The 17,985-nt window shown below is 42.9% G+C and overlaps 2 protein-coding genes and 1 long non-coding RNA gene across 3 annotated transcripts; 1 reads left to right on the top strand and 2 right to left on the bottom strand.

Moving 5' to 3' along the window:
• Positions 1–2,449: 2,449 nt before the first annotated feature.
• LOC115738553 (auxin-responsive protein SAUR76) lies at positions 2,450–12,480 on the bottom strand. The gene is made up of 2 exons (XM_048274717.1): positions 12,467–12,480; positions 2,450–2,937 (listed from the first exon to the last, which is right to left on the bottom strand). The coding sequence occupies exon 2, from the start codon at positions 2,923–2,925 to the stop codon at positions 2,506–2,508; it is 420 nt and encodes a 139-aa protein (XP_048130674.1). The 5' UTR covers positions 2,926–2,937; positions 12,467–12,480; the 3' UTR covers positions 2,450–2,505.
• Positions 10,409–12,303, top strand: LOC115738550 (beta-amyrin 28-monooxygenase-like). The gene is made up of 3 exons (XM_030671173.2): positions 10,409–11,414; positions 11,562–11,749; positions 11,840–12,303. Exons 1-3 carry the CDS (start codon positions 10,469–10,471, stop codon positions 12,143–12,145), a joined length of 1,440 nt encoding a protein of 479 aa, XP_030527033.1. The 5' UTR covers positions 10,409–10,468; the 3' UTR covers positions 12,146–12,303.
• Positions 12,481–14,575: 2,095 nt separating the features above from the next.
• On the bottom strand, positions 14,576–16,188 carry LOC125313867. Its single transcript, XR_007197553.1, has 2 exons — positions 16,040–16,188; positions 14,576–14,900 (listed from the first exon to the last, which is right to left on the bottom strand). It is a non-coding gene; the product is annotated as an uncharacterized LOC125313867 (long non-coding RNA).
• Positions 16,189–17,985: the final 1,797 nt, after the last annotated feature.

Below are 17,985 nucleotides of genomic sequence, written 5' to 3'. Positions count from 1 at the left end.
CATACACGGGATATATCGGTCAAATTAGGCCGAACCATTCATGACACGACCCAATCAACCAGTTTGACACATCTACAATTAATATTTCCTAGATTCAGCATATAACTCATTAACTTAATTTTTTGAGTGAAAGTGAGTCCAACCGAATATATATATTTTTTGACTTATCAACTAGATATGTTGACGGGCTAGAACTTTGGCTCTCCCTTGTCGATCTCCCAAACGAAAGTTTCGACTTTTGCTACCCCCGACCTCTTCTTCTTTTCACTGGTATGGTTATTGAATGGAGGAGTTACTCTTATCATATATACAAAAGATTTTCTTTTCTTAATCGGGTGTCTATGGCTTGCAAAGCGATAGAGGAGAGTCGTACGCTTGCTGTAGGAACTAGATTCGTGAAACATCTTGAGCTTCAATGGAGTGACGTTTTCCTAAATGGTCATTGCGAATTTCGTTTGTTCTGTAGCCCTCCTCTCCTCTCCATGGTCATTTTTCGTTGATGAAAGCTGAGTTTGAACCGGATTATACACAATGTATAACGTGGATGTTGAATGACCAACCTAAACAAAAACAAAAGGTTTGCACTGGCATAGCGCCTCCAAAACTCATAAATCTTACTTCTCTTCATGCTTTGGCACTTATGAAATTAGTAATCGCAGCTGGGAAGAAAAGAATTCTCGAATCGATTTGGTTATCGAACCTGTGACCCTTTTCCTGAAGAACCATCTCCAGCTCTCGTACCCACTTTTTATTACAAATTAAAGGGCTCGACAGAAGGGAGTCAAACCATTTTGTCTTCTGCAGAAACACACAGGGTTGCATACCAGTTGAATTTTTAAGGCAACGAACGGTGCTTCGGTAAGGCAAAATTTCATGTCGTTCTCTACGTTCTCTTTTGTTTGACAGGAAAGTAGATATCTTTCTAGCATTAAACAGCTCGCCACTTTTTTTACAAGCAGAAGCTCACTGATCTGGGTAAATTTGCAGCAGGAGATAAGTGTCTGTTATGATTGACTCGGCAAAGGATAGGATTTGTATTTGTGCATACCTTTTGGTCCTTGTCCACATTTAGCACCTTGAGCACTGACTCAATTCCATAAGGTTCAAACGTAAGACCGCGGGCTACCTAGTGGCGTGGGAATCACATAAAATTGATCGAAAGAGGTGCATCAGATTAGAGGTTTCCCCTACCGGGGAAAGCTCAAACTGCACCATTTCACTAGCGTTTTGCGTACTACGAGGGATCGAGTAATCAAATGCAAAGATTGATCTTTTATTTTTATTTTTATTTTCTTAAACTCGAAAATACAAGTGCAGAGACCCGACTATTTAGAAGCCTAGTGAACACCCTGCAAGTATCAAGTTTTTTTGGGGGGAGTTTCATGGGAGAATTATAAAAAAAGTCTTAAATTTATTGCAATTGTTCCAATTCGGTTCTAAACTTTTTTTTTTTGGCCAATTCAGTCTATCTAGCCAATTTTATGTAGCCACTAGTCGGTGCTCATGTGACATTACTGCGCTAACATGGACTTTTTTAAAAAAAATTATAATTTTTTTTTATTTTCTTGAGATTTCTTTTTCTCCAACCCTTAGCGCTGGCAAGGGTGCGCTGCCCTTACCAAATCTGGTGAGGGCAGCAACGCCCTCGCCAAATCTAACCAAACCAGGCAAGGGTTGCGACGGCCTCCCCCGATTTGGGCGAGCAAGGCCGTTGCGGCCTTCGCAAGGTGCCGGCGAGGGCATCACTGGCCTCGTCGGCTCTATAAGTTGGAACAAGAAAAAAAAAGACTAAACAAAAGAAAAGAAAAAAATCAAAATTATAAAAATCAAATTATTAAAATATCATTTAAAAAAAGTCCACAATAGTGCTAGCCAGCCAACATTTGCCGGATGGACTAAACTTATACAAATGTGAAAGAGTTATGGTGGAGTTGGTAAAAAAAATGTTTAAGATCGAATTGACACAGTTGCAATAGGTTTAAGACTTTTTTTTTTAAATTTTCCCCGGGATTTCATCAACCAATAAATAAGACATGACACCACATTTGTCTAGAAAGCAACAATGACTTGTCCAAATATACGACCAAATCTAATTCAAGAGCAAAGGGATCTAAATAGGGGAACCATTTACTTGCCTGGGGTGTACAAATCATATCGTAATATCGTGACACAGCAAAGAATTCAACACATGTAGATCCACCCTCCCCCTTCGCCGCCCACCACATCACTTGAGTGCCAACTTGAGACCCACCAGATCCATGGACATACTTCTTTTACATGGTGATTACGTTCATGGCTGTAGACCCACAAAGACATGACGCAAGCTCTTGATGATTCAATCACCAAAACTTTTGATCGGGTGCATTCGGTAGTCTCGACCTAAACATGCAATGAATCAAGATTTGAAATTCTCTCTCTCTCTCTCTCTTAATAATAAAAGAATCATAAATATCTGGAGATCTAGATGAAATTTGTAGTGTAGAGGAAACAGAGCCCTTATCGTCGTCAGAACACGTAAAGCTCGGCCAGTTCTTCCAGCGACTCGGGACCGATGCTCGGGTCGGCATTGTCGAGCATCCACAGGAGGTGGTCGAAGAGAACCACTTCGCACTTCACCTGAATGACACCGTCCCCGTCTCCAGGCTTCTGCTTGGTCGACGAGGGCGGCGAGGAGGAGGAGGAGGACTTCTGGATGAGAGCGCTCAACAAGGGGTGGCTCAAGTGCTTGGAGCTGATCACGTAACGCTTCCTCGAGCTCCCGACGAGTACGGTCTCGCGAGGCTCGTCGCGGTCATCTCGCATGCCGCACCACAGCTCGACGTCCCTCGCCGACTTCGACCTGAGGTTGCTGTAGGACGACGATCTCGCCAGTTGCCGGGACAAGCTCTTGCACTTCCTCAGTATCAGCTGATTGATCTTCTTCATGCTGTGCTCTCTGTCCCTTCGTTGGTTGAGAGAAAAAGAGGAGAGAGAGAGAGAATGATTGTGTGCGCAGCGAACGAGAGGGCGAGACGAAAGGGTGACTTGATATGCACTCTTGATCGAAAGAAAGAAAGAAAGAAACTTCAAGTGGCGAAGGTGATGGGGTTGGGTGAGGAGTCATTGTTTTCCGGTGCTGGAAAAGGATGGGGTCTTACACATGGAAGGGACACAAACAAGTCATCTTTTTTCAGCGCACTTTTCTTTCTGTCACTAAATCGCGCACGGCTCTTAATTTCGACGAGAATGGCTCCACGCGATGAAATACCTTTCATTAAAGGTTTGATCTTTTGATTCTAATTCAAATTGGGTTCCGTGGCGATTTGGACATGAAGTATCACAAGTAGCTAGAAATTAGAACTAGTTGCTCTTAAAGAAAGTAAATGCAAGAACTGAAAAGTTAAATTGATTACTGAAAAGAACATAGTTTTTTTTATGATGATCGGGTGTCTTGATGAAAAATATAACGTGGCTATTTAAAGCTCCCAATGGATAATTACAAGTCGTTATTGTACTTGAAAAGATGACTTCCTAATCCTATCTTCAAACGAATTAACTTTTTAATCCTATATGTTACCGGGAGTTACAAAAACACTCATCCACAAGAAGTTGCAAAAATTCTGAACATAGCACCAATAAACATAACTACCTAGCTTTACGTTTTTGGGCCAATTGCCCGTTGTCGATGATTTCCTTGGTTGTCGAAGCTCTTTTGAGTTGTAGTATGTTCTTTTCATCGATGACTTTTGTTGTTCACCAAAAATTCTGTTTTTATTGACTAAGTTTGTCAATTATCGATTATAACCAATAGTTAGTCAATTTTTTTGTTTTTTTTTTTTGTACCAAAAAAGTCCAAAATATATTGTCATTATGTCAATTCAGTCATAAATTTTCAATTATACCAATTGAGTGCTAAGTCTTTTCACAATTCACCAATTGAGTCCTTCCAGCCAATTTTGAATGGAAATCGTTGATATGGATACTAGTCGTCTTATATGGCAAAACCAGCGTTGACATGCCCATTTTTTTATAATTTTTTGGAGCAAGCCCTCGCCAACCATAGGTGAGGGCGTGAAAGCCATTACCAAATATGGGCGAGGGCCATGAACTTCTCCGGCGATTGAGAACAAGGCCGCAAAGGCCCTCACCCAAACATAGCAAAGGCCTGGGCGAGAGCCACTAGAAACCTTGTCGGCAAAATGAAAGGAACTAATTTAAAAAGTAATGAAAAGAAAGGAATACAACTATAAAAAAAAATCATTAAACTATTAAAAAAATTATCTACATTAGCACTAGCCGTACCACGTACGAATGTCGAAGTCCACGTGAGCGATTTTGGCGAAAATTGGCCAAATAGACTATACTAGCAAAGCGTCCAAAGGCTTTTCCTAAATTGACACAACTGAAAAGTTTCAAACTAAATTGATACAAGTGCAATAACTTTAACACTTTTTTGGTATTTTTTCCCTATTTTTTTTGTGTCAACAACTCTCTGGCCGTCGCTAGTCATACGCATCCTTAATACAGGACGAACCAAAACCTTATATTAAATTAAGCTATTCATGCAGATAATCATCCAGCTCAAATGAGAGATCTCCTTACTTGTTATTCATTCCGGCAGAATTCCATTGTTCCGTGCCTAAACATACGGATGTTCTCCCATGCCGATAAATATCAGTACGCATCGTCAAGTATTAAAAAACTGTTTATAAGAAAGTGATGGGTAACATGTTTTTCAAATAATTTGTTGATAATTTATCTATACTTTTATGAAACTGGCAACTCTTTTTACTATCTTCCCAACTTGGTCTTATTTGCGTGACTTCCCAATATCGTAAATCGACTAACTCTTGTACAAAACTATCTGAATTAGAGTGAATTACCAATGTTTGTCAAACTGAATTACTATCTGCTTTTAAATTACCAACTCTCATTTCAGTTCTTACCCCCCCGGTTCATTTTTTTATCCTTTATAATTTACCAATTTTTCGATTTATTGGGCCTGTTTGGTTTCGTTTTGGGGAAATGTATTGGGAAAAATGCAAATACCTTTGGGCTAAAGAGATTTCTCAAAATGCAAACAGTTTTTGGTAAAGTGTATTTTAAAAACACATTGAAAAGCAATTTTAATGTAAATGCCGTTTGGTAAAAAATATCCTTTGTAAATAATTCGATTTTTAATTTTTTTATCTTTTAATTACTTACTTTAACTTTTTTTCCTTCTTTCTTCTTTAATTTCTTCTCAGCCGGTCGCCGGCCATAGGCTAGGCTCGGCCTCACCCCGACCTCGCCTAATCCGGTGAGGCGAGGCGAGCCTCGCTTGCTCGAGGCCAAGCCGGATCCAGTGAGGCTGAGGCTCATGTTGTCGAGGTCCACAATGGCGACAAGGACTTATCCCAACAATTCTAGACCTCGAGCCCCGTCTCCATCCTCGAGAGCAGCAGCTCCCGCTTCGTCGAGAACAAACCCGGGCATGTAGCCAAGATCCGTAGTCGCCTAGGCTCACACCGCTGAGCTCGCCAACTCGCACGTCATGACCAATCATCGGGCGGCCGACCATCGTCGAGGTCCCCATTTGGTGGAGGAAGGAGCAACAAGCAAAGAAGCAAGCGGAGGAACAAGGAAGAAGAAAAGAAAATAAAAGAAAATAAAAAGATTAAAAAATAATAAATTATAGTTGCATTCCAAAAATGCAACTTTGCAAAGTACCTCCCAAGCGACTTTAATCTAAAAGCCTTTAAGGGCCTTTGGAAATGCAACTGCATTTTTCCAAAGTTGAGCAAAAAATAAACCAAATACTAGTTGCATTTAGTTAGAGAACTTTAGAGCCCTAAAGTCCCTTCCAAATACTGAATCAAATATGCCCATCAACTTGGTAAACATCCCTTTACATTTTACTAAAGCTCTTGAAGGGAACGGATCCCAATGATGTATATCAGGTAGAGAGTTTGGAGAGAGTTTTTCCACCATCTCTCATGTGCAAGTTAGATTACGAACGTCACACGTGGAAATTGATTAATATACCATGTTAGAAAATCCAACCCAAAAACTTAAGCTATTAGGTGGAGGGAAACCACATGAATATAAAGAGTATATATGACTCATTCACAACCAATAAAGGACAACAACTTCAACAACAAAAAAGCCCTAATTTTTCTATCCCAGCCCCAATGTTTTTTTCAATCTATAGAACCAAAATGACATTGCTTATTAAAGTTTTTGCTGATTGGATTTTCCGGCAAACCACGTCAGCCATTTGATTTTCAGCCACACAAATCACCGATGGTGTTGAAGTGACCCATTTCTTTATACCAAATTGACACTCAAGTGGTAGCTTGAAAAGTTTAAATACTGAAGTGAGCGACGCACGAAAATTATGATACTTACAATATAAAATATGCTTTCCCCCAATAGAGATGCTTAAAATGATGAGGTGAGTTAGGATGGCCCTGTCCTTATAGTGACTGGTACATCTCGACACATGAGTTACTTTTCATGGTTTAGATGATGAGTTGAGTTGGGATGTTTCTGTCGTTCCCCATATGACTTGTCATGGTCTTTTCGACATACAGAAGGCATAAGTTGGTCCAGCAGCATAAGGGGATTGATATTTATTCTAATGCTCAAAGAAACATGAAGGACGATACACCACGAAATTTACTGAACTCTATGATTGCAATGTCTCTCGACATCCACCGTGCACATTTCATAATTACGCAATTAAATTAGCCCCATTATTTTGTCAGACTTGAACTAGCTGCCTGCTCTAAAATAGGCAATTGACAAAATTTGAGTTAAACTCTGCTTAAAATTGAGAGGAGCTTTGGAGGACCCACGAGACTAGAATGGCACAATCCCTTCAAATAGTGGGAGCAGATGTGATGATTCAGTATGATTCTTGACAAATTAACGATGATCAACGACGTGTTCTTCCGATCTGTTGATAAGTTTCAAGGTAGATTTTCAATTTTGGGTTCAAGTTGATAGTCTCATTCTTCAAACATTTTCGTCCGCATGGAACATTAGTCGTAGCTATAGATTAACTCAATAACGATAGGTAGTGGACGAGAGTTCACAAAGTATGCCCCCAATCGAGCTTTGCTCTCGAGAGGGAATGCATCATCTGTCCATTTTGCGACCATGATGTGAATGTCCAAAAGGAACTCATGTACATAATTAGGATGCCTACATCCACGACAATGGAGAAACCAAAGTTTAAGTCAAAACATCGTCATATCCTCATTTTATTTTGGAAATTGCTAATCTGACAGTCTGATAACACTATTAGTTATTTCGACCATACGATCTCCCAATTAATTAATGCTTTATGCAAAATATGTATTGATGGTGCGTGAGCCTACGGTTAAGATTGTACAATCCTTGACGGTACTATCGGGGAAGCATTTCTCTTTTGTTTTTGAATGCTTGCCTTGATTACCGTCTTCCAAATCCCCAAATTCATCTCCACATCAACGAGAATACAAGTTCTAGCTTATTCTATACGTAGACCGCCAGTACAATTTCCTCCATCTAACTTTTGATCGACGGATTATAACTTCACCCATCACTCCTATTTATAAATAGTTTTGGGGTAAGTGCATTCGAAGTCCTAAAACTTATCATAAAAATATAATCAAGTCCTAAAATTTATCAAATTGGTTCAATCAAGTGCTTCCCTTAACTCCGTCCAATTAGGCTAACGAAAAATGCCAACATCTCTTATTTCGAAACTGCTTCGGGGTTGATATTACGTAAATATCGTGACCGGTTGCTGCTGGAGTTAACTTGATATTAATCGGTTGAGTTTTCAATTCTGAACAAGTTTCAACATGACAGGTGGGTTTGGTCAACATTTGAAAGAGCTTGGGAATGCAAATTTCGAAAGCTTTGGGCTTCTAAAATTGGGCTTACCTCCCAAGAGGAATATTTGGCCAATGCTCCTTCAAAATCTTCCAAACGGTTCAACATTTTTAAAGGAGTATTCGAACCAAATTTTTTTTTAAATTTTGAACCAACCCCCCCCTAAATCATCGCCAAAGCGTACAATTCCTGTAATTTGTAGTTCTCCAATACGGCATGTGACGTGGCTAAATTTCATCATTGTCATTGGGCCTCAGCCCGTTCTCGTCAGGCCTAGAGCGTGAATCGCATGGTCATCGATGCTGAGTTCTTACCTACCACCAGTAGGCGATCGAGTGTCTACACACTCGGTCGTATCTGGCAACTCTGCAAGTCCCCGTCAATCTGGCTTCTTCCCAGTTCATGATGGCGAAACAGCTTTGACTTTACAGCTCTACCCAATCAACGTTGGGGGAGTGTTCATTCCGGAATTGCCACTTCGTTTTCGCTACAGTTTCATGGGTTCAGTGAAAAACCAAGGGGCGATCTGTCTAGACATCCTCGACGTCAACGCTCGGCCAACTCCGCCGCTCTATGATTTCTTATCCGTGCTCTTCTCAAAACCCGACAAGTTCGAGCATCTGAACGGGGTCTCTCCCTGCTTGTGGTCTAATTCCAGTTGTATGATATCCATTGATTCCTCCGCGCCTCATCGGGAGGCCGAAGCCGGACACAAAAGTGAATCTGAGGAACTTCGCTTGTCGCGACGGTTCTTGGATTTGGACCAGACTGAGTCGCTGGGGTTTTGGTCCAACGAGACGTGCTTGACCTTCGAATCCATGTCAACCAGCTCAGCTCGCGGTCGCTTTCGAATGATTTATTTATCTGTTATATGTTCTTGCTCGAAGAGTTGGTAACGATATTCTCCACAATGCAGGTCGGGTGGTTGCGTAAAGTCCTCAGCTCTCGCTCCACATTTTTATCAAATTTCCACAATTGTAATGTAACAAATTCAAAAACCAACAACGACCGCTCAACCGCTCCTGTCAACCAGTACGGACCAAAGGTGTCAAATAGGTGGGCTGAGTCGGGTTTGGTCCGACCCGTATTGACCCATTTAATTCGTTTTGACCTATTTTCATACGATATAAATTTTATGATCCATACTCAACTATACTCAACCCATACCCAACTCGATCTGTATTACTTAAATACTTATATATTCAATCAAATTGTGGAATATTTATTTCACAAAATTAAAAATGTAAAAGCTGCTTCGCCAATCATCCGCTGCCTACCGCCGACCTCCGCCACCGCTCCCAAGCGGCGGCAAGGTTCATATTAGGAAGCTACAGGTCACGGGTTGAAAATGAATTGAGTTAAAACCCATAGTTAAATAGGCTTTATAAGAAACCCATATTTGATCCCCTTTTTTTAAAAAAAAAATTGTCAAATCTATTTACGATCCGAATGAATAAAAGTGGGTTAAAAAGTGAGACCAAAGACTCATTGTTGACGCCTCTAGCATGGACTAATCGGTTTCGGTTAGCGAACAATTGCTGGATTTCGGGTTTGCCCATTTCGCTAAGTTAACTGAAGGACTTATTCACTGAGGTTGCTGCGTGCGGTGCGTGCCGATGCTGGTTCGAGTCAAGAAATTGACTGAGACGATGGCGTGAACATTTGGACTCCATGGCATTACGTGAACACTAAGAAAAGCTGCTGCTAAAATGGTCAGAGGGTGCAAAAAGGAATTAGCGAGCTTGCGTAGATTTTTTAACATGTTTTTCCGGCACCCCGGCTTACCCCGGGCGTTCCATATTCAAAGTTCGCAGCCACCAACGAAGACAGGGACTAAGTTTGCAGAGATTTTCGCGCTGGAGGAGTTTGACTTGCCTTGAAGGTACCAACCCCCCGACATTTATTTAGTATATTAATCACTGCATGCGTACGTTCACCTCACCACTCCACTCTGGTCCACGCCATTACAGCAAAAATTTCGATGCACATTACATTATGATCTAATCCAATTTGGGTGAACAAACAATTCTTCGCAGAGTCTAAATGAATAGATGTTATGTTAACTATTAAAATACGTCGAAAAACACTTTCCTAAAAATGATCTCTCACATCACTTGCAAAAAATAGAGAGCGTAAATATTTTCGCCGTCCATGAAATTTTTTAGACATAAAGTACCGTCAATAATGAAAGTATTTTCTACTGACAAGTTCAAATGATACAAGAAATTATTTTTAAGAGAAATGTTCTTCACATAATCTATTTTTCGCAAAATAAACGAAACCTTAGATTGAGATAAAATCAAGTGGCTAGTAGGAAATCATCATGTTCAGCATGTGGATGCAATTGAACATATATATATATATATAAAATTAGATTCTCTTCTCTGGCAGATTTTTTTTTTGTGGTGCCTAGGTCACGGCAACTTTTGTGCTGCATCTTGTTTTTCTCGGGCTGAATTCCCTAAAGAAAAGTTCAACGCGCGAATTTGGTCAGCAGTGGCTGGCTCAGTGGCTGGCCAGCTCTCCCGTATAAAAAAACACGACCGTCTCTCGTCACCACAAAGTAACACACATTCATCGTTCCACTGCCTTCTCTCTCTCTGACTCGAACCACGAACCTTCTCTAACCATGGAGCTCCTGCTTCTCGCCGCCCTCTCCTCCGTCCTCGCCCTCTCTCTCATCTTCCTCCTGTTCAGGCACAAGCTGAGCAGCGGCCCCAAGCTCCCGCCGGGCAGCTTCGGATGGCCCGTCCTCGGCGAGACCGTCGAGTTCCTCTTCGGGAAGCCGGAGAAGTTCGTCGGGGACCGGATGAGGAAGTACTCGTCCTCCGTGTTCAAGACCAACATCCTCGGCGAGAAGGTGGCCGTGTTCTGCGGCCCCGCCGGCAACAAGTTCATCTTCTCCAACGAGCAGAAGCTCGTGACCGAGTGGCGCCCGCACTCCATGCAGAAGCTCATGCGCTCCTACGAGGCCAAGTCGCCGCCGCCGCCCCCGATCAACCCGAATGAGTCCAAGACCAAGGTGTTGCGCCAGCCCGGGTTCCTCAAGCCCGAGGCCTTGTCCCGGTTCATGGAGCAAATGGACTCAACCACGCAGCAGCACATGGAGTTCCACTGGGAAGGCCACAGCAAGGTCCTCGTCTTCCCTCTCTCCAAGAACTACACCTTGTCCCTCGCCAGCAAATTCTTCCTCGGGCTCAACGAGCACGACCGCATCACTAGGCTCGCGAAAGAGTTCGACGACGTCTCCCTCGGCCTCCACTCGATCCCCTGGAAAATCCCCGGGACGATATTCTACAACGCCAGCCAGGGGGCCACAGAGATCAGGAAGGAGCTCTTGTCGGTGATCAGGGAGAAGAAGGAGGCGCTGGCGAGCGGCGCGAGGTCGCAGGACATACTGACGTACATGGTGGCGGCAGCCGACCCGGCCACGGGGAGGATGATGCCCGATGTCGAGATCGCCGACAAGATGATGGGTCTGCTGACCGCCGGATACAACACCGTCGCCAGTGCCATCACGTTCCTCATGAAGTTCGTGGCCGAGAGGCCCGACATCTATAACAAGATCCTAGCAGGTACATTAGCCCTAGGAGGAAAAAATATCTCACTTGAAGACAAATCATTAATTTCAGCGCCGTATGTTACTGGATACTATCGTCTTGTTCTACGGCAAAAAAATGAAAAATCTAGAGTTTGACATTGTTTTTTTGGGTGGGAAACAGAGCAAGTGGAGATCAAGAAATCCAAAAACCCCGGTGAGCCGTTGGTGTGGGAGGACATTCAGAAGATGAAGTATTCGTGGAACGTGACGAGCGAAGTGTTGAGGCTCACTCCGCCTCTACAGGGAACTTTCAGAGAGGCCATGACCGACATCACCTACGAAGGCTACACCATTCCCAAGGGCTGGAAGGTAAATTTCGCTTCGTAACTACGTAATTCCCCGAACATCAACCCCGTTTCAGATTTACTAATTTCTCCCGTGGTGGTTCCGAATTGTTAGATCTACTGGACCGTGAGCACGACGAACAAGGACCCGACTTATTTCCCGGACCCGGAGACGTTCGACCCGGCGAGGTACGAAGAAGGGAACGCGGCGCTGCCGCCGTACACGTACGTCCCCTTCGGGGGAGGGCCGCGGCTGTGCCCGGGGAAAGAGTACGCGCGCTTGGCCATACTCACGTTCCTCCACAACGTGGTGAACAGGTTCAAGTGGGAGCTGGTCGACCCCAAGGAGAAGATCGTCGAGGATATGATCCCAACTCCGTCGAAAGGGCTCCCGGTGCGCCTCCTCCCTCACCCGGCGTAGATTCAATTCCTCCACATGCTGAGAGCCCACCCTACTTCGAGACGCAATGTATAACACATTTGGCTTTTTTCCGGCCATTTTAATTGAAATTCCTCTGTCTACTTTCCAAGATCTTGATAATAAATAATTGATGTGAACGAATATTCAAGGACCGAGAAGAGAATTTACAGACAAGTGTGTTGCGGGTGCATTGTACTGTAGCTTCGTCATCTGGCGAAGTGGGAACGGAAGACAAAGTTGGGGACAAATTATTATTGCGTAGGCCCGGCCACTCCGGCGGGCCAGGGGGCCGGACCAGTCAAAGAAAGGACACATGAGTCGCTCTCTCTCTCTCTCTCTCTTCATTGAACACACGCTCTAAACTTGCCAGGAAACATTAAATTCGGGGCTACGTGTGAATGGGTGGAAGGACGCATCGGGGGTACTCCGTTGCTTGAAAGCTGATTAATAAAATACTAAACGAAGCATAAATCAACAATGCAATAGTCGAAATTTCAATGACTCACTTTAGAAACACGGAAGGCTATTATATTTGTCTCCTCGACGGTAGTCATTTAAAAATGACATGAAATTTATTTTTCTCACTTTCAATCTTCAAGTTGAGAAAAAATATTTTTTTTTATTTATCTCATGAAATACTCTTAAATTTTACATCCTAAAATTCAGACGGAATAATTTAAGAATTTGTTTAGGTTCGTAGGAAGATAGAAGTTTGTCCCCAACGAATGCGAGATGTATTGCCGGGTCTGTGCTAGGCACTAATCTGTGTAGATTGCCACGTTGGTACGAAAAGGATTCCTAGACGAGGGGAATCTACCACATTAGGTGTTCCAACTAGGTGGTCGGACTTGGTCTTTGAAATGCAACGAAAGACCTTGCCCCCAAAATCCCAGAATAGAATCTGCGAGTATGTCGCAGTACCAATCTCCTCTTCGTGTTTGTTTCCCCGCTCAAATTTTTTTTCACTATGTTTCCACGTGCATAAGAGAAAAATAAAGAAAGAAAGGGTGGCTTCTCTGCTTGCTCCCCCACGCGATTTTAAATTATTTTTCCATAACCGATGGACAACTGTATTATCCGACTTCATAGATACATACAAATGATTATTATTTTTTTCTGTCCAAAAAAAAAAAAAATGACTGCACTACCTTCCCATCTCTAAAAGCCTCAACAATCTTAGCCTACACATATCTCCAAGCACCCAAACCCTCAAACCATCTTTGCCACCACCTTTCTCGGCGGCCGACCACCACCTTCGCTTTCACGGGCTGGTCTGCCACCACCAAACAGCCTTCCGTTGCCGCACAGATCTCCTCCTCTCTCGCTGTCTGCCACAGCTCCCCTTCTCTGTGCTCCACCGTCCCTCTCCTCCACTTGATCTCTCTATCGTGCTCACTTGTGGGGCTGTCGGGGCCGAGGATGGCATTGTGTCGATGATGCTGATTGGCGGTGGAGATTAAGATTAAAAACGTCAACCTAACGTTTGGATGTGGTCAGGTCTGAAAAAGCAGGGAAGTGGTTTTTGGAAAGCAAAATGACACTGTTGTAAAAATTCAGGCCCGTCTTTGGTATTTTCCCTACCCTTTCGATATGCATCCCAACTTTCAGATAAGAGTTAGGAACTCTCGTTGCCCGATTCTCCACGTGGCCGTGACTACCAATCGTGAAAGTTAAATCATTGCATCCGAGTATGCATCAATAGGGCATCATTGCTTGCCTTCAATAGATGTTCTCTTTTACACCCACTACAAGATGACCAGCTATAGAGAGATGGGATTCACATAGGCCCGCAGTGTTTCTCTTGGGCTACGGTACGGGGCCTTAGGTGCTAGTTACCCATGTGAGTTTCTCAGGGATTCCCCTTCAATCAGGCCTTTAACATAAATTTCTAATTACAGGGGAGCGTATACGATAGCTTGGTACAATTGCGGTACCATAGAAAAGCTAGAAAAGCACAAGTCCGATTCATCAAGCACAGCCCCAGCATCTTTCCCTTCAAGGGTAATACTCAGCAACATAGAAAAGCAAGAATAATACTAAGCATCAATTAAGGACATGGAGATCGTTTTGATCAAAGCTGAGTCGCATTAGTCAAGGGGCTAGCCATTACTAAAGGCCCTTTAAACAGCACTCAGGATATCCTAACATGAAGGTTGAACTCTTCGAATGCTTGGCCTCAATCATTTGCAATTATATCAACAACTTAATCCCCCATCTGAATGGTATAGTTTTGACTTATTCTAAAAGGCTCAGCTCGTAGGAAATCCCCACGTGAACGAACTAAGGCAATGAGCAGCAAAGAGTAGACACCCACGTGAATTAAGGATGCCATGCACGCTAATCGTAATATCTGCAGCCTGTCAGTATCATGTTAAAACATTGATATTTGGACTTCATGAAATCCATACACAAGGATGTCTAAATAAATCATGAAGGCAAAATCACTGCTTCATAGGTACTTAAAACATTCTCCAAGCAAGATGTCTAAGCATATGAATGCATTTCATTAAAGTCAAACAACATGGCTACTTGTGTAAAACTCAAAGAAAGTCTGATATCCAACAACTAACCTAATATCAAATGGATCAAAAAGCCCCTCATCCACTCTGACAGCCTTTATATGATATGTTCTATCAGGTAGACAAGATGAAGGCAAATCAAGGCCAATGGTGCTTCACACAACATGAAACTACTTTGACCTCTGCCTCATCTTTCGGCGCTTCCTCTTAAGCCTCCTCATACGCTTCTTCTTCCACTGGATCAAAAGAGAGTGAGGGGTTAGGGTTAAAAAAATGCCAGCTCGAGCAAGAAAGTGGGCGGTGATTAACTGATCACTATAGCAGATAATGAAAGCACCATTAGCAAAGAAACTACGGGAAGCATCTCTGCAGATTACAAGTCAAAATCCATTCGAGAACAAGATGAAATGAGTGGCAGTCGTAGGAATTAAACCAATTGCACCATCAACTTAACTACACAACAACTCTTCCTATTCATTTGTTTTCTCCTTGACATTCGAAACAATATATGAACCCCATCAGCAAATAAAAAAACACTCCTATAGTGTTCCAAAAAGCACGACAAATGATCGAAGAATGACACTATAAGCATTGGATTAGAGTACATGGCACAAATTACAGTGCATATGCAATTTCAGTGCAAAATCAAACAGGTGCCAGCAACAGAACTTAAACAGCATGGGCTATCCAAGTCAAGTAACCCCGCTGAGAATAGTAACATCCACCAATATCACATCCCAGGTAATATTCAACACTATATCCAGAACTTGATAGCACAATAACATAAACTCCTAGATTATATGGGTAACCATCAGGAAAGACGACTATGAGCCACCCAAGAAGCCTGTTATGGAATGAAAAGAATGCCGCGGTGTTCATGATATAACTTCTACTTTTCTTGCGTGAAGAATGCCGCAAAGTTTGCAACCAACGATTATTGAATTACCACTTTTCCTTGCTAAAAAACTAACAAATACGGCAGCGTAATGAAGGGAAAACGCCCAAAATGCCAGCTCCAATAAGCAATAACTAGCAGAACAGTCTTCCTATAAGCAGAAGCTCAAACCTCATTCAAAATAGAAGCCAAACAAAGTTCAAACGTCTTTGCCAAAATGCAAATGCAAACAAATCTCATCCTGATTTCGTCGATACACCGACAATTTACCCTCCCACGAACCGCTCAATCCGGTCAGACCCTACCGCACGAGGCCTCTTAACGTGTGCACTTACAAGAAAGCTCCAATCACACGAGTGGAAGCTGCGTATTCTTCCACTCGACATCTATCGAATCTACTCGGGACATGCGAAATCAAACGAATGGCAAAACACACTCGCATCCAACACGAGAAAAGCACCCAGCTAAGATTCAACTTACCTTCGCCCTCATTCTGATCAGAGCGTCGGTATTCTGTCGCTCTGCTCTTCTCTTCTCTGCTCTATCCGCGTCGACAAATCTCCGAAACGCAAACGATACTTCGACGGCGCAGCTTCTGCGGTTATATATGACCTGGTGATGCGGAAACCCTAACTCAATGGAGGGCCTTTTACTGGGCCCACCCGGAGCAGTTCTTTTACTTAACTCCTTGAATGGGCTGAAAAATGGGCCTACGGACTGGGTTCGGTCGACCCATTGGACCCACTTTTCTCATCCCTCCACGTGGGAATTCAAAAAAGGATTGAGAGAGTTTTACCAAAAAAATCATAACCCTATTATACTTAAGTAATTTAATCCTAAGTTTTTTTTATCAATTGAGCCATAATTTTTTTATACAATGCCATTTTTTGGTCAATTGATTCCTAAACCTTTTTTTTTTTGTGTCAATTTAGTTTATTTGGTTAACCGTCATTAATGTGGATAATTTTTAATAATATTATAATATGTTTTTATATTTTTGTATTTTTTAATAATTTTTTATGCCTTTTTTTTCTTCTCTTTTTTTTTGGGGGGAGGGGGGGCGGTGAGGGCAATGACCCTCACTAGTGGCGGCTCCCATGCCCTCACCTAGTGACTGCTAGCTCTAAACAAAATAAAGAGAGAAAAAAAGAAAGAAAAAAATTATTAAAAATAATTAAAAATTTGAAATAACATCGTCAATACCGACCTGTCAAATGAAATGAATTGGCACAATTGCAAAATGTTTAGTACTCAATTAGTAAAAAAAAAAAGTTAAAAAATGAATGAGCACAACCGCAATATGTTTATAACTTTTTAAGTAATTATCCCAAAAGAACTCCACATTTCCCTATCCCCAAAAAATTTCTTCCAATCATGAGTTTATCGCCAACAATTTCAAAGCCACCAATCAAAAGACCGGTCAGAAGAAATTTTCTCTTATCAGATCGGAGGCAAAAATGGTCCCCATTCAAAATAGATACTTGCAAGCTTTGTTAGACGCGACGCACTAAGTTAAATGAGTCCAAGGATTTTAGGCATGACCTACTTCAACATATGATATTCGCTATTCGAGAACATGCACACAATAAGATGCACCGAGACGAACGGCTTCATCTTTCCTCGTATTAGTATTAGTCCTTAGACAAATTAGGTACAGATTTGCAATCTCTATTTTGCCCTCTGTTTATTCTGCCGGTCGACTTTGACCTCCTGCACATGTAATTATCGCCGACATTCGACTTGATCACGATCCACCGCCAGAAAAGAAAACTAACAAAGCCGTCTCCAGGCGGTTTTAACTAACTCCCAGGTTTCAGATTCTAGGTTGCACGTGTCTGGTTTTAATAAGCTGGAAAAACCTAGTAAGTGCTCTCCCATGAAAGCCGGCTTTCGTCTCGAACTCGACAAGAAGGTGACCTGTCGCCTAACAAAGGCCCATCGACGCCCAATGCCGATACGATCTCTCCCGCCACCCGCACACCAAACTTTTTTCCGACTTCGCCCTCTGATTTCGCATTACATTTCGTTGGAGTCCATGCATGGCCTCCCTCCTATTTATACACTCCAAAAGGTTTCCCCCCTCCCCCTCATCCCAAAGCTCCGATCAATCCCGTAAGCTATCATATACTCGCGAAATCGAAAGCAGCGGCATCGATGGCGTCCCCGCGCGGGTTCCTCTTCACGGCCTTTGTTCTGGTGCTCGCGGCCGTCCTCGCAGCCGGCCCGATGGGTCGGTGTGAAGCGGCTCGCAGCCTGCTACAGCTGCCGAACACTCCAAGCTTGCCGACGCTCCCGGGGACCACGTCCTGCCACTCCCGCCACTCCCACTGCTCCCGCTGCTGCCCTTTATCCCGGGACTCCCCACCACAAACCCGACCGTCCCGGAACTCCCGCCATTCACACCGCTCCCGTCGATCCCCCAAATC

The sequence above is a fragment of the Rhodamnia argentea genome, chromosome 2, assembly GCF_020921035.1.
Source record: "Rhodamnia argentea isolate NSW1041297 chromosome 2, ASM2092103v1, whole genome shotgun sequence".
Classification (NCBI taxonomy): Eukaryota; Viridiplantae; Streptophyta; class Magnoliopsida; order Myrtales; family Myrtaceae; genus Rhodamnia; species Rhodamnia argentea.
The sequence above is the reverse complement of the archived record's forward strand: the minus strand, read 5'-3'. Positions and strand labels throughout refer to the sequence as shown.